Genomic DNA, 13,027 nt, shown 5'->3' with positions numbered 1-13,027 from the left:
ACTCAAATACCAAAAAAGAAAAAGAAAGAAAGAGAGAGAGAGAAAGAAAAAGAGAGGGCGAGAGAAGGAAGTGCTTTAAGCTGGTTGTTGAATCTTTACTTAATAGGTATTTAGAAGCAGGACTAATAACTAAGTGCTAAAGCGTGGCATAGTTCTCACTTGAAGCAGAGTTCAGGTTAAAAGATTTCCAGGGTTGTATTTTAGGCATTTGAATTTATTGGTAGTTGCACATTGTTTTCAGAATATGAACAATGCTGAAAGTAAACATGTTTAAATTTTGATGACGGAATATCCCTACTCCTCCCGAATGTGCATTTTCCTTGATAGCAAAATTAAATGAGGAGTTTAGTGGTTCTTCACACTGGAACCATGTGTTGGCCCTCATCACTCGGGTAATGTTCTTTGCCTGAACGTCATATTCAAATTGCTTGGATCCATGGAAGAAATAGAAGAACCCTAGGTGCATAAAAGCATGATTAGTTACCTTGTGCAACTATATAATGGTCTTCTACATTTAAATTTTATGAACATTGAATTAAGTGACATTATAGAGAACAAAGACAGTTCTGGAATTATACATGTACATTTTACTCTTATGCTGCCACATAGGGCATCCTATTATTTTTGTTTCTCCAAGGGTGAAACCACAGAATGAATTACAGATTTCAAAGGATTTGTGACTTTGAATGGCCAGACAATGGCCTGTGACAGAGGTTCTCAAACTAGGTTTCCACAGAAAAGTTCAGCCGGGAGAAGAAGGTTTGGCTTCGAGCCCACATCTTCATTTCTATGGAGCTGTTATACCTTCATGTTTTAAATTGAGAGGTTTTGTGTTAGATGGCATGGTAATTGTGGATTGTATCACTCAAACATTTTGTATTCATGATTGTTCCTTGCTCCAGGTCACTTTCCTTGAAAATACAGCAGATGGATTGTGTGTATGTGTTAAATTGCCTAAGGTGAGGGGAGATAAAACTCGGTGGTGGAGTGCTTGCCTAGTATATGTGAGGTTCTAGATTATCTTAAGTACTGCCAAAACCAAAAATAACTACAACAACAATAACAAAAAAAAAAACAGTTGGGCTTGGGGAGATAACTTGGTGGGTGTGGTGATTTGATCCAGGTGTCCCCCATAAACTTAGGTGTTCTGAATACTAGGTTCCCAGCTGACAGGGATTTGGGAATTAACACTTCCTGGAGGCAGTGTATTGTTGGGGGTGGGCTTATGGGTATTATAGCCAGTTTCCCCTTGCCAGTGTTTGTCATACTCTCCTGTTGCTATTGTCCACCTGATGTTGGCCAGGAAGCGGTGTCCACCCTTCTTTGCTCATGCCATCATCTTCCCCTTAAGTGTGAAAGCCAAAACAAACATTTTTGTTTCCCTACAAGCTGTTATTGGCCAGGTGATTTTTGCTAGCAATACGAACCTGACTGCAATAGTGGGTAAAGTGTTTGACTTACCAGCATGACGACCTGGGTTTGGTCCCCAGTACTCATGTAAAATGTTGGGTATAGCAGTGCACGCCTGTAATCTTATCACTGGGGAGGCAGAGATAGGAAGATCCTTGAAACTCACAGGCTAGCTAGTTTAACCTAATTGGTGAGCCCCTGTCTCCAAAAGAGTTGGATGGTGTTCCTGAGAATAACATCAGAGATTATCCTCCAATCTTTTCACACATGTGCGTGTGCATATACGTGTACACGTGCATACCCCTTCACATATAAAATCCATTGATGAAGGGTCTTTTCAGATCACATTGAAATTGCAAATTCCTTGGTCTCACCCCTAACCCTGTTTGCCACAGATACTTGAAACTTAGTGTCTTTGGATATGTACCTGAATACATTAAAGTTTGAGAATCATTTTACAGCTCATGAGTTTAGTCATCTTTTATACTTTAGAGGGTGTGTTTTGGGGGTGTCTTAGATCAATAATAACTAAAATCAATGTTGGTACTTTTTACATAGATTTGAAATAGTGTCATGAAGAGTATAGTATAGCACCTACTGATTCAGTTTGTGATACTGTCTTCAGAATTAGCGTTTATTAGTCTATGTACATACTAGGGAGTAGTAAAATTACCCTAACATCAAAATACTGGAGTCTGTGCTGTCTGCTTCTACATTCAGTACAATCTCCTAAGCACCCTGCTGTCAGAGCCATTGATGCTTACCTTTATGCTGGAAAACAGCGTCCACGCGGAGGCCGATTCCTGGAAAGTGTTTCACTGTCCTCTGTGGGTACCCTCTGTCCATGGCTTGGGCCATCTCATCATACCTGCATGCATGAATTAAAAAGGTTTCTACTAGTTTTCTGTTTGGGGGCTGTGGTGCTTTGGGTCAGGTGTCCCCCATAAATTTATATTGTTTGAATACTTGCTCCCTTGCCGGTGGCAATTTGGGAGGTGGAAGCTTGCTGGGTAAGGTGGGTCACTGGGAGTGGACCTTGAGGTTTATTAGTCCCCAGCTTGCCAGTGTTAGGTCAGCTCACGTTCTTGCTGCTTTCTTCCATTTGCTGAGGCAAGACGTGATGTCCAGCCTCTGCTTTACTATCTTTTTCTGCCATCATGAAGCTTCCCCGTGGGGCCGTAACCAGAAATAAACTCCCATTAGCTGCTTTTGGTTGTGTGTTTTGTTCCAGTAACACAGAGGTAACTGCAACAGGGAGCTTAATTCTTCCATTGCCCAACATAGAGTGAAACAGGCATGGGGGAACCAAGCAGGTCCTGGAGATGGAAACTAATGGGATTGATAATAAAAACATGGAGAGGATTTTACAAAATGTGATCTGAGGGCTGAGGATGTAAGCCTGTGGAAGAGAGTTTGGCTGGAATGCACAAGGCCCTGAGTTTGATTCTCAATACAACAAAACAATAGGAGCAGTAGCACTAACAATAGAAAGACCAGAGCAAAAGGCTCCATCATTTGTCAGACTGGTGCCCTTCCAAGGAACTGTCAATCAAGCAGAGCACTTATCATGGAACCTTCCTAGATTTTGACAGGATATGCTTCTGTCAAGGGACATTTCATTACTATCACTAATTTTTTTATTTTATTTTACCTTTAAAAAATTATTTATTTGGTTTGAGATAAAACAAAATGAATACAAACTCTTGTATTTATTGAAGTAATCAAATACTGGGAAGAAAGAAAATGGGTTCTGTAATATGGTAATGAAATAATTATGGATAAGTCCCACCAAATCACATAAATGTATGCAATTAACAAGCATAAATAAAAATTCATTGAAAGCAAAATAAATAAATAAAAAAAAATTATTTATTTGAGAGAAAGGAAGAGGGGGTGGAAGAAAGAAAAGAGAAAGAGAGAGAGAATTGGCTCACCAGGGTCTTCAGTTGCTACAAACTCCAGACACATGTGCCATCTTGTGTATCTGGTTTACATGGGTTCTGGGGAATTGAACATGGGTCCTTTGGCTTAGCAGGCAAGTTCCTTAACCACTAAACCATCTCTCTAGTTCAAGTCCAATGTTTATTTATTTTTTTATGTTGAAATGTTATTGGACTCAGTGAAACATCCTCCTAGCAGAGATTGCCTTTAGTGCAATTCATTTGAAGAAAAGTATAGATATGTTCTACTTTTGCCCATGCCAAAGTGTTGCTATTATGAGTGTTTTTCTTCATAATCAAATGAAAGGGTTACTTGTCTATACACTAACCTCCAGCACCAAATGCCCACAAAGAAGTAGGTTTTCCTTGTACTACGGTCACAGACAGCTGCATCAATTTTTTTCACACGTCTTGGAAAGCCAAGTGTATGGATAGATTTGGGGTAATCTGGTAAGACAGCATATCCTCTGATGGCCCAGAAATGTTTACCTGGGAAGAGAAAAAGGGAAAAATTTTGGACCCATGTCTTTCAGATAGAAATTGATGTTGAGTTTGAAAGTAGCCACATGTCTCATTCCTCTTAGCTCCAGTGCTTAGTACTCTCCTTTCTTCACTTGTTATTACCACTTCCTTTAGCTGCTTGGACCACTAATATTATACACACATCGCATGTAACTGTAGTCGGTGGTCTGTGTACTCTTATGAATTCACTTCATTATTACTTTTGAGTAACTGTCAAAATGGTTGAATGTTTTGATATATTTCTTGATTTCAGCCCTAACTGTTCTTAAAGGCTAGTGTAAAAAGTAAGGTTGTTTAGATGAAATATAATAAAACTTGCATCTGAATTTCAAATAATGAATAGTTTTGGTAAATCTAATTATAAGTGACCTGCTAAAATTATTTATCTGAAATTCATAGCAATTTATATATTTATTTGCTAAATATGACAATCCTATAATAGGAAAATATAAAAGAGAGAGAGAGAAAGAGATTACCTTTACCTGGAAGAAAAAAAATGAGCTTTCACAATTTTTATCATATAGGTTTCTTTTGTCCCTGTGCAATTGGGGTGGTGGTTATCTTCACAATCAACAGAGTCCCTTGCCTCATTGTTACTTATGACAGGTTAGGCAGTATCTCTGTCTCTTGATTCATGCATGGAGATTATATTCTTTACCCAAATATACCTACTGTCCTGCACAGACATTCAGAATAGGAAGAGAAAGCATGGTAGGAAAGTTTACCTTTGAAAACCAGAATCTTATCTTTGGGGCTTTCATATGCAGCTTGAAGACCAGCTGGCAGAGATGGCCAGAATGATGCAATTAATTCAAGTTCAACACTAGCGATATCATGATACAGCCTCCATAAGTGCCTGTGTCAAACAAAATCATTTTACAGGTATAACCTATGTATCTATGCAAATGCCATGTTGAAATCTCAGACATGTCTTTGATTAGATCAGCTGATATCTTCATCAAACAGTTTATAGAATTAGTACAATTTTCCCTCCAGAAAATTTAGAGTGCTGTGAGTTTTTCTTATACTCACTGGATTACTAAGGTCAGGATATGGTTTTGTGCCCACCCTCTTGGTTCTTGAAGTTACAAATCACCCATATGGATCTTATAAAACAGTTCTAGGGGAGCCCAGTGTGGTGGCGCACGCCTTAGATGCCAGCACTCAGGAGGCAGAGGTAGGTGGGTCATCATGAGTTTGAGGTCACCCTAGACTACATAGTGAATTCCAGGTCAGTCTGGGTTAGCGCAAAAACCTAACCTGAAAAACAAAAACAAAAAGTCCTGATTGCATAGTTGCCTCATTTTTATAGCAACACCCAATATTGTGAGCCAGCATCAAGCATCCCAAGAGGAAATTTTGATGTGGATATTTGCTGGGATGAAGAAATACCATTACCTTGCCAAACATTTCCCCCAAATTTCCCTCTGGCTGTAAAATTCTGAATCCATGAATGATAACTGAGAAATCATTGTTTTCCATTCCTTCTAACAATGGATCCCCTCTAATACCTACAGCAGACTCTCTTGGCCTCTGCTGGCCAGACCAAGGCAGTGATACCACATTATTATAGTGGTAGAGAGCCCTGGGTGAATTGAGCCTATTTCAAATTTTCTTTTCTTTTTGCCTTTATATCCTTATCAAATAGTACATGTTCTGATATTTTGTCCTGAAATATAATCATGGTGAACATAACTGTGTATCAATGTTGCAATTAAGTTCAGTAAATTATACCCAGTGAAAGAAGAGATTTACCTCTACAAAAAACACTTTTTGATACAACATTAAGAAATGGTCAGTGGTGAGCTGTTACATGGTTAACAACTGGCTGTTTATGTGCCAAGTCAGGAACAAGGCCTGCTTTTTAGCATATGCTAATTTCAGGATTTCAACTATGTAAACATTCCAACTGTGGTTGGTTTTAAGCTGATGCAAAAGGTTTGTAAAATTCCTGACAATTTAACAACAGGCTAATCAGGTTTAAATTGACTTTAGGACACCATTGGGATTAGTGTTTAATTTTGGTCAAGAAGTCATTGGAAAAAGATTATCTCATTTTCTTATGGTAACATAACAGTTGCTTTCAAAACATTTTAAATTAATTTATCAAGCAGGCATGAGACAAATGCATATAGCAAAACATTTAAACAGCATGTATAGGCGAGTGAAAGGTACACATTTCATGTGCTCAGCGCTCCCTGCTTACCCTTACTTCCCTTGCAAAGTGCAACCTTCATAGGAAGTTGGAGTGTCAAGGGAATGGCTTTACCTGCCTTTAAAGAACATTATTTCTCTGCGGAAGGTGGTGATAGCATCCATAGTCAAGTCAGGGTCACAGGTGTGGGGCTTAGGGGTACCCTTTGGCTTGGCAGGTGGCTTAGGTGGACTTCCTTCAATGAGAAAAGAAATACCACAATGAATCAAAAAGGTATAGGAAATATGTCTACATAAGGATCTTTCCTAAGTGAGCATTTGCTTCATGATGGTATTGCAAGAGTCACTTTCTCCATTTCCTTTCTGAAGGGTTTCCTGTTTAGTTCTCATGCTGCTTTATCATGTTTCTCACCGTAGATGGACTGGATTCCGTTGATGTCGTCCTGCGAAAGTGGGTATTTGCTAGGATCCAGGGAGACGTAATTTGGGAACATTAAAGCTGTTTGATCATTGGAGTGAGTGAGCCCCAGGGAATGGCCAAATTCATGAGCAGCTACAAGAAATAAGTTGAACCCTTAATAAAAACAACAACAACAAACATGAGTATGTGAGTTGATTGAAAAATATATAGTTATTGGGGATTTAGTTCAATGGTAAGAGTACGGTGGTGGTTTGCTTCAGGTGTCTCCCATAAATTTAGGTGTTTGGATGCTAGGTTCCCCAGCTGTTGGCAACTAGAAATTAAAGCCTCCTGGAGGCAGTGTATTGTTGGGGGCAGGCTTATTGGGTGTTATAGCCAGGTTCCCCTTGCCAGTGTTTGACACACTCTCCTGTTGTTATTGTCCACCTGATGTTGGTGAAGGGTGTTGTTCACCCTCTGCTCATACCATCATTTTCACTGTCATTGTAGAGCTTTCCCCTTGAACCTATAAGCCAAAATACATTGCCCCCCTCCCCACAAGCTGCTCTTGGTTGGGTGATTTCTATGAGCAATGTGAACCTGACTGCAACAAGCACTTACCAAGCATTTATAAGGCTCTAGGAGGGTATAAGATAGGGAGAAAAGGAGGAGGAGGAAGAAGAAAAGGAAAAGAAATACATAGAGAGAGAGAGAGAGAGAGAGGAGAATGATTGCCCACTTGAGATTAGAAATAACTAAAAGGAATGAGGAAGTCTTGACATTCAGTAGTTGATTCTTTTTATTTATTTATTAATGAGAGAGAGAGACAAAGAGGTAGATAGAGACAGAGAGAAAATGGGCATGCCAGGGCCTCTAGCCACTGCAAATGAACTCCAGACACTTGTGCCACCTTGTACATCCTGCTTATGTGGATCCTAGGGAATTGAAACAGGGTCCTTTGGCTTCTCAGGCAAACTCCTTAACCGCTAAGCCATTTCCCCAGCCCTCAGTAGTTGATTCTTATATGCACAATCATTTATCTGGGTAATAATTCAGTATTAGTTACTATAACACTATCTTAAGACAAAGACCAAAAACATATTGGATCATATCTCAGCAGAAGATACAACAAGGCACAAATCTCTCCATCTCTCACTTGTCTGAGTGCCCATGTTCCTTTTGCATATCGTGCCTGTCTGGATGCTAAACCATGTGACAAAGACAGCAGCTCACAGATTCCCCCACTGCCTGAAGTCAGCTAGTACTGACCTCTTGACACATCTTACCAGCACTTGGGAGAAAAGTTGCTTCCTGTGCTCCAATGAAGCAATGAGTGGCTGCAACGTTTTTCTGCCTTTGGCTTTCATATTTGCAGAAGCTGTAAAGCTGACCCAAGAAGTGGGCCAGGAATGACCAAAGTTCTATATTCTGCTCACCAGGCGAGCCCAAACTAGTACTTTCCTGTGACCCTGGAGGCCAGACCCAAGACCCCAAATGGTCTGGTCAATAATAGGAAAAAAAGGAAAGAACCAGGGGATTGATTGAGCCTGCTTTTTTGTTTAATGTATACAGTGCTACTATAGTAAAGTTTTCACTTATATTTGCAAAGTAGTAATACACTTCCAGTGCTAGTCAGACCCACTAAGACAAATAAAACCAACTTAGTTTAAAGCAATAGGTTAGATATATGAACTAGTGTCAAATGCCTTTGCTGATGAAAAAGTTAGAAAAGAAAAAGTTCATGCTTTTACATCAATGTTCTATGAGCCAGGAATCCACCAATGATTCCTTAGTTGTAATCTCAAAATTATTACTTCCCCAGAGTCTCCTTTCAATTCTCAATCTATAGATGACTTCCATCATTGGTACAGTATGGAGCAATTCTGCCCTGGGTGAGGGGCAAACAGGGTTAGGCACAAGCTCATGAATCTCAGAAAGGCCAGGACTTTTCTAGGACATCTTTGGGGCATTAAATGAACACATAGCTGATCCTCAGGCACTATGGATATGTGAATGAGTGTATTAATAAACAAAGAAGGCTAGATCACACTAGGACTAGCCATATTGTAAGAGTATCAGAACTGCACAATTGTCTGCATAGGTATTGAACACATCACTAATTCCATCTTGGAATCTAGACAATTATGGGGGAGATGAAGTTTGAAGCAAAAGGCAACAAGTTTCAAAGTGATTCTTTGTAGCGATTCCTTAGAATGATACCATTTTCTCATTAAGAAAGTTATGGGCTGCAGAGATGGCTTAGTAGGTAAGGTGCTTGCCTGCAAAGTCTAAGGAACCAGGTTCAATTCCCTAGTACCTATATAAGCCAGATGCACATAATGGCACATGTGTCTGGAGTTTATTTATTTATTTATTTTTGCAGTGGTTAGAGGCCCTGGCATGCCCATTCTCTTTCTCTCCCTCCCTTCCCTCTTTGTCTCTCAAATAAATTAATAAAAATAAAATTAAAAAAATTATAAAGATAAATTCCCACCTTCTGTATCCTTGGTGGTCCAGTGTTCATCATCATCAAAGTGAGTATCACCACCCAGACCCAGTCCAGGAGGAAAGGCATGACCAAGGACTCCCAAGGGACCATCAAAGTAACGAGGACACCAACCATGGACTGAGATACAATTATAGGAAGAGAAAAAATGAGCCTCCTTGAATCTCCCAAGAAGAAAGTAGCTGTATTTTTCTTGCTGCCACACACATTACCTCCAGTCCTAAAGGCAATCATGATGTCTGCAATCCCCTTGGAAATCTTGGTGAATACTAGTGGAGTGACCTTGCTCCACACTTCTAGAGCATTCTGAATGGCCTCATCCACATCAGCTCGTGGCATATCTGGAGTATAGTTCACTATTCTGAAATATGATAAAAATGTAGCTATTGTGATGCCAACCCCACCTCCCCCATACACGTGAAGTACAAAACCATTTGTAGCTTACCAGTATGGGTTGTGCTAACCTTTGGTACAGTGCTGTTAATTTTTAATCATATTTGCATATCACTTTATTTAAGTGAAGTAATTTCACATATGCTAATTAAGACCTTTCATCTTCCCTATGAATCAGTTAGTATTATTATAGCACTTAATAAAGAGGGCTCAAAAATGTTAACTGGGTTTTTGTAAGATCACACCATAAATGGGATAGCACTAACCACATGTATATGTTTGACTATATGTGAGTCCATTATAAGTATATTTTCAAAGGCGTTGAGATTTACTTTAATTTATTTGGCTTATAGAACTCAGTCTTGGGCATGTATTGTACAGAATGAGTCTGAAGAGTCTCACAGAGTTATTCTGGAAAATATTTTTTGTTCATATTTCTCATCTTGTGAACTTATTTTGGTATCAAGTCCTAAGACCCAGAAAGATGAAGGAAGACAAATACAAGTCAAAGGCTCCAGAGCAGTGGTTAAGGTCACTGACATTTTTTTTCCACATAGAGATCACAAGTCGCCTTCTTTTGGGCAATGAGCCAATAACCTGATCCTTGAGATTCGTCAGAAAAAAAAACCCACATTGCACAGAAACCCACCTAAGATTTGAAATTTGACAACTTTGACACACACATATACACACACTGTATACCACACGTGGCACATACCACATACTATATTCCACACTCCCTAAAATACACACCACATACCACACATAACATACACATTCAACATATAAACGACACACAAACGCACGCACTAAAGACTACAGACGACAGAACTGCTCCGGAGCTCGCATGGGAAGGCAGGGCCTAGAGACCGGAGCTTATCTGCTAGAGCCACGTTCCTGTGTGATCCTGGCCACACGGTCTTTTGACGCAGCCTCTGTGCATCTGCACAGCAGGTTAGCGGGGAGGATGGAACCCACGCAGCCCACAAAGCGGCATGCACACGGCAGGGTCAGGAGGATGAGTGATCACCATTACTCCTTCTTGGTGTTAGCTCGGTGGGTCAGCTGACCGACGCTGGCAGTAATGTTACCTGTATGTGAGCCTGTGCTCCTTCCACCCCGGGAGAGTGTAGCCGTACTGCCCCACGTCGGGCACCCCACACCGGGGCATCTTCATGATCTCTAGGGTGCTTGAGTCCAGTTTTCCAGACACTGTCAACCCAAAAAATGCCTGCATTGCCTGAATTTTGCCTTCGAAGAGGCTCCGGTTCTCACTTTGAACAAGATGACTCCCTTCTATCCCAGGAGAGTAGAACTGGTTGAGATAAGCCTGACCAAAAAAGAAAAAGAAAAGAAAGAAAGAAAACAAAAAAAACCATAAACTACAGGAGAGCAAATAGCAAATATTCCTCTTCCGACAAAAGACAATGGTCTGATATCCCCTCCAGTGGCAGTGAGCATAAAAAGGAAATAGTGAGGGAAAGAAGGGGGGATGGGAAGAGGAGAGAAAGGAATCACCCTGTTCATTCAGTGCCAAGTGTCAGCTGGTTTATGAGTGAGGAGACTTAGCCAAACCACACAGCCCATGGAACTCCGGCCGAGGAGACCATAGCTGCTTCTACCTGGTAAGCGATGGCGTGTCTTACAGGTTTCTGTAGAGCCTTCATCTTGGTATTTTCTTGTAGCAAATTCAGAACAAATGGATAATTATCTGTTTTGCAAATTTATGTGATTTCACCAAGCATAACAAATAAACTTCTGGACTGATTTTTATGGGTTAATTACCGAGGCCATAGAATTTTCATTTTCACACTCATAAGCTATCTGCATATAAAGGCTCCAAATGATAGACTGAGCACTCCTGGTTGTCTTGAAACATGTTTACCGAGATCTCCATTTCCTCCAGGTGCCCCACTGTCTCCTCTCACTATTGTTTCCTTTGGTGACCATTGTTCAAAGTTGGAGCAAATTCTGCTGCGTACCCTACCTCCGCCTTTCATCCCTCACCCCACTTCTTCATGTCCTCATAGGCCAACTCGTGAAATTCCCTGATTTCTCACAAGGAAGCTTGGGACTCTTTTACAGGAATTTGCCATCATTTTAGGTCCTGAGGGAAGCAATAAAAAGAACATTTTAGGGCTAGAGAGATGGCTTATTGGTTAAGGTGCATGCCTGCGAAGCCTAAGGACCCAGGTTTGATTCTCCAGGTCCCACATAAGCCAGATGCACAAGGTGGCACATGCGTTTGGAGTTCATTTGCAATGACTAAAGGCCCTGACACGCCCATTCTCTCTCTCTCTCTCCAATAAATAAATAAAATACATAAAAACAAATGTTCTAAAAAGGAACATTTTGTTGATAGTTTGTTATTAGCATTTATTGACACAGTACCTGAGCCTGTTGCATATCTTCTTCATTTTCCACTTTTCGGTCTGCAGGAAATGCTGAAGAAAATGTTATGAAAAGAAAAAGTGCAGGCAGAAGGCTCTTCATTTTTCTTTCTCTTCAATTAAAGCCTGTTTCTGTTTGCACTGAACTTAGAAAGTAAATAGTGAGACGTGGCATGGATTGGCTTGTGTCTTCATTTAATTACTAACAGTAAAGGACACTTGCCATGAAATGTGTCATGGCTTGCTCTTTTTTCTTAGATGGACTTGATTTTGCAATCATGGTCTGTGATTATTTATCAAGCGCATTTCAATTTAAGTAGCAACCAGTAAGCTGCCGGTTTTATCTTTGTAAAGTTGGTAGCTTTTGTACACATAAATTCTCATGAATTTTGAAATCACTTTCTTTTGAAGAAAAGCTTTAAATATATTGTCAGCACGATATAAACAGACAATTGCGTTAAGAATAAGTTTATGTTAATTAATAAAGGTAAATTGATCCAGCACCTGCTGCTGTGGTTATTTCTATGTGGACATAGTCACACTGGAGACTTCAGACTTCTAGGAAGACTAGCACAGGTGAAGGTGGACAGAAGCGGTAAAAGTGGAGAAAAGATGGATGCGTGGGCCAGACTTCTCACTGTTGTGACAAAATATCTGGGAATATAACTTAAGTGATAAAGGCTTTGTTTTGAGTCAGTTTGAGTTCTTGGCCAGCTGGCTCTGTTATCTCTGGACCATGGTGAGGCAGCACATTGTAGTAAAAAGGACTGGCAGAGCAAAGTTGCTTATCTCATGGTAACCAAGAAGGAGAGAGAGAGAGAGAGAGAGAGAGGGAGAGAGAGAGAGAGAGAGAGGGAGAGAGAGAGAGAGGGAGAGAGAGAGAGGGAGAGAGAGAGAGGGAGAGAGAGAGAGAATGCCTGCACAAGTGGGCATCCTTCTTCTTCTCATTTGTATCCAGATCCACTGGGTTGTATAGCCCACTTTCAAGATGGGTCTCCCAACTTGTTTAATCATCTCTGGGAACTCCTCACAAGCACACCCAGAAGTGTGATTTACTGTTCTTCTCTGTGCTCCTCAGTGCAATCAATTTAGTAATTATGGTTAGTGATGGCAACTGAGAAGGGCCCAGAGGCAGACAGATGACTGATGATGGGTGTGGCCTGGATGATTCCTGCAGGATGCACAGCCTTTCCTCAGGCTGGCACTGGGTCTTGCAACATGAGAAGGAATTGAATCTTACAGGTGGAAGGTGGGTGTCTGAGTGGAGGGACTCCGTAAGAAGCAAAAATGCTACAGACATGAGCTACGGGAA

General features: G+C 40.6%; 1 protein-coding gene across 1 annotated transcript; it reads right to left on the bottom strand.

The window, feature by feature from the left end:
• Positions 1 to 214: 214 nt before the first annotated feature.
• Positions 215 to 11,856, bottom strand: Mmp27 (matrix metallopeptidase 27). Its single transcript, XM_004661865.2, has 10 exons — positions 11,717 to 11,856; positions 10,417 to 10,655; positions 9,145 to 9,293; positions 8,921 to 9,052; positions 6,439 to 6,600; positions 6,142 to 6,262; positions 4,598 to 4,728; positions 3,680 to 3,839; positions 2,175 to 2,278; positions 215 to 456 (listed from the first exon to the last, which is right to left on the bottom strand). Exons 1-10 carry the CDS (start codon positions 11,816 to 11,818, stop codon positions 215 to 217), a joined length of 1,542 nt encoding a protein of 513 aa, XP_004661922.2. The 5' UTR covers positions 11,819 to 11,856.
• Between the last annotated feature and the right edge of the window lie 1,171 nt (positions 11,857 to 13,027).

This window comes from Jaculus jaculus, chromosome 3 (genome assembly GCF_020740685.1).
Source record: "Jaculus jaculus isolate mJacJac1 chromosome 3, mJacJac1.mat.Y.cur, whole genome shotgun sequence".
Taxonomy (NCBI): Eukaryota; Metazoa; Chordata; class Mammalia; order Rodentia; family Dipodidae; genus Jaculus; species Jaculus jaculus.
Note: the sequence above shows the minus strand (reverse complement) of the source record. Positions and strands in the feature narration are given on the sequence as shown.

Bases quoted from the DNA above. Each gene is read 5' to 3' on its own strand.
- Mmp27 (XM_004661865.2), bottom strand. From the start codon at position 11,818: ATGAAGAGCCTTCTGCCTGCACTTTTTCTTTTCATAACATTTTCTTCA. The intron at 6,601-8,920 runs GTGGGAATTTAT...GTTTTTATTAAG, and splicing joins GACCACCAAGGATACAGAAG to GGTTCAACTTATTTCTTGTA. The intron at 2,279-3,679 runs GTTAGTGTATAG...TCATGCATGCAG, and splicing joins GTGGGCATTTGGTGCTGGAG to GTATGATGAGATGGCCCAAG.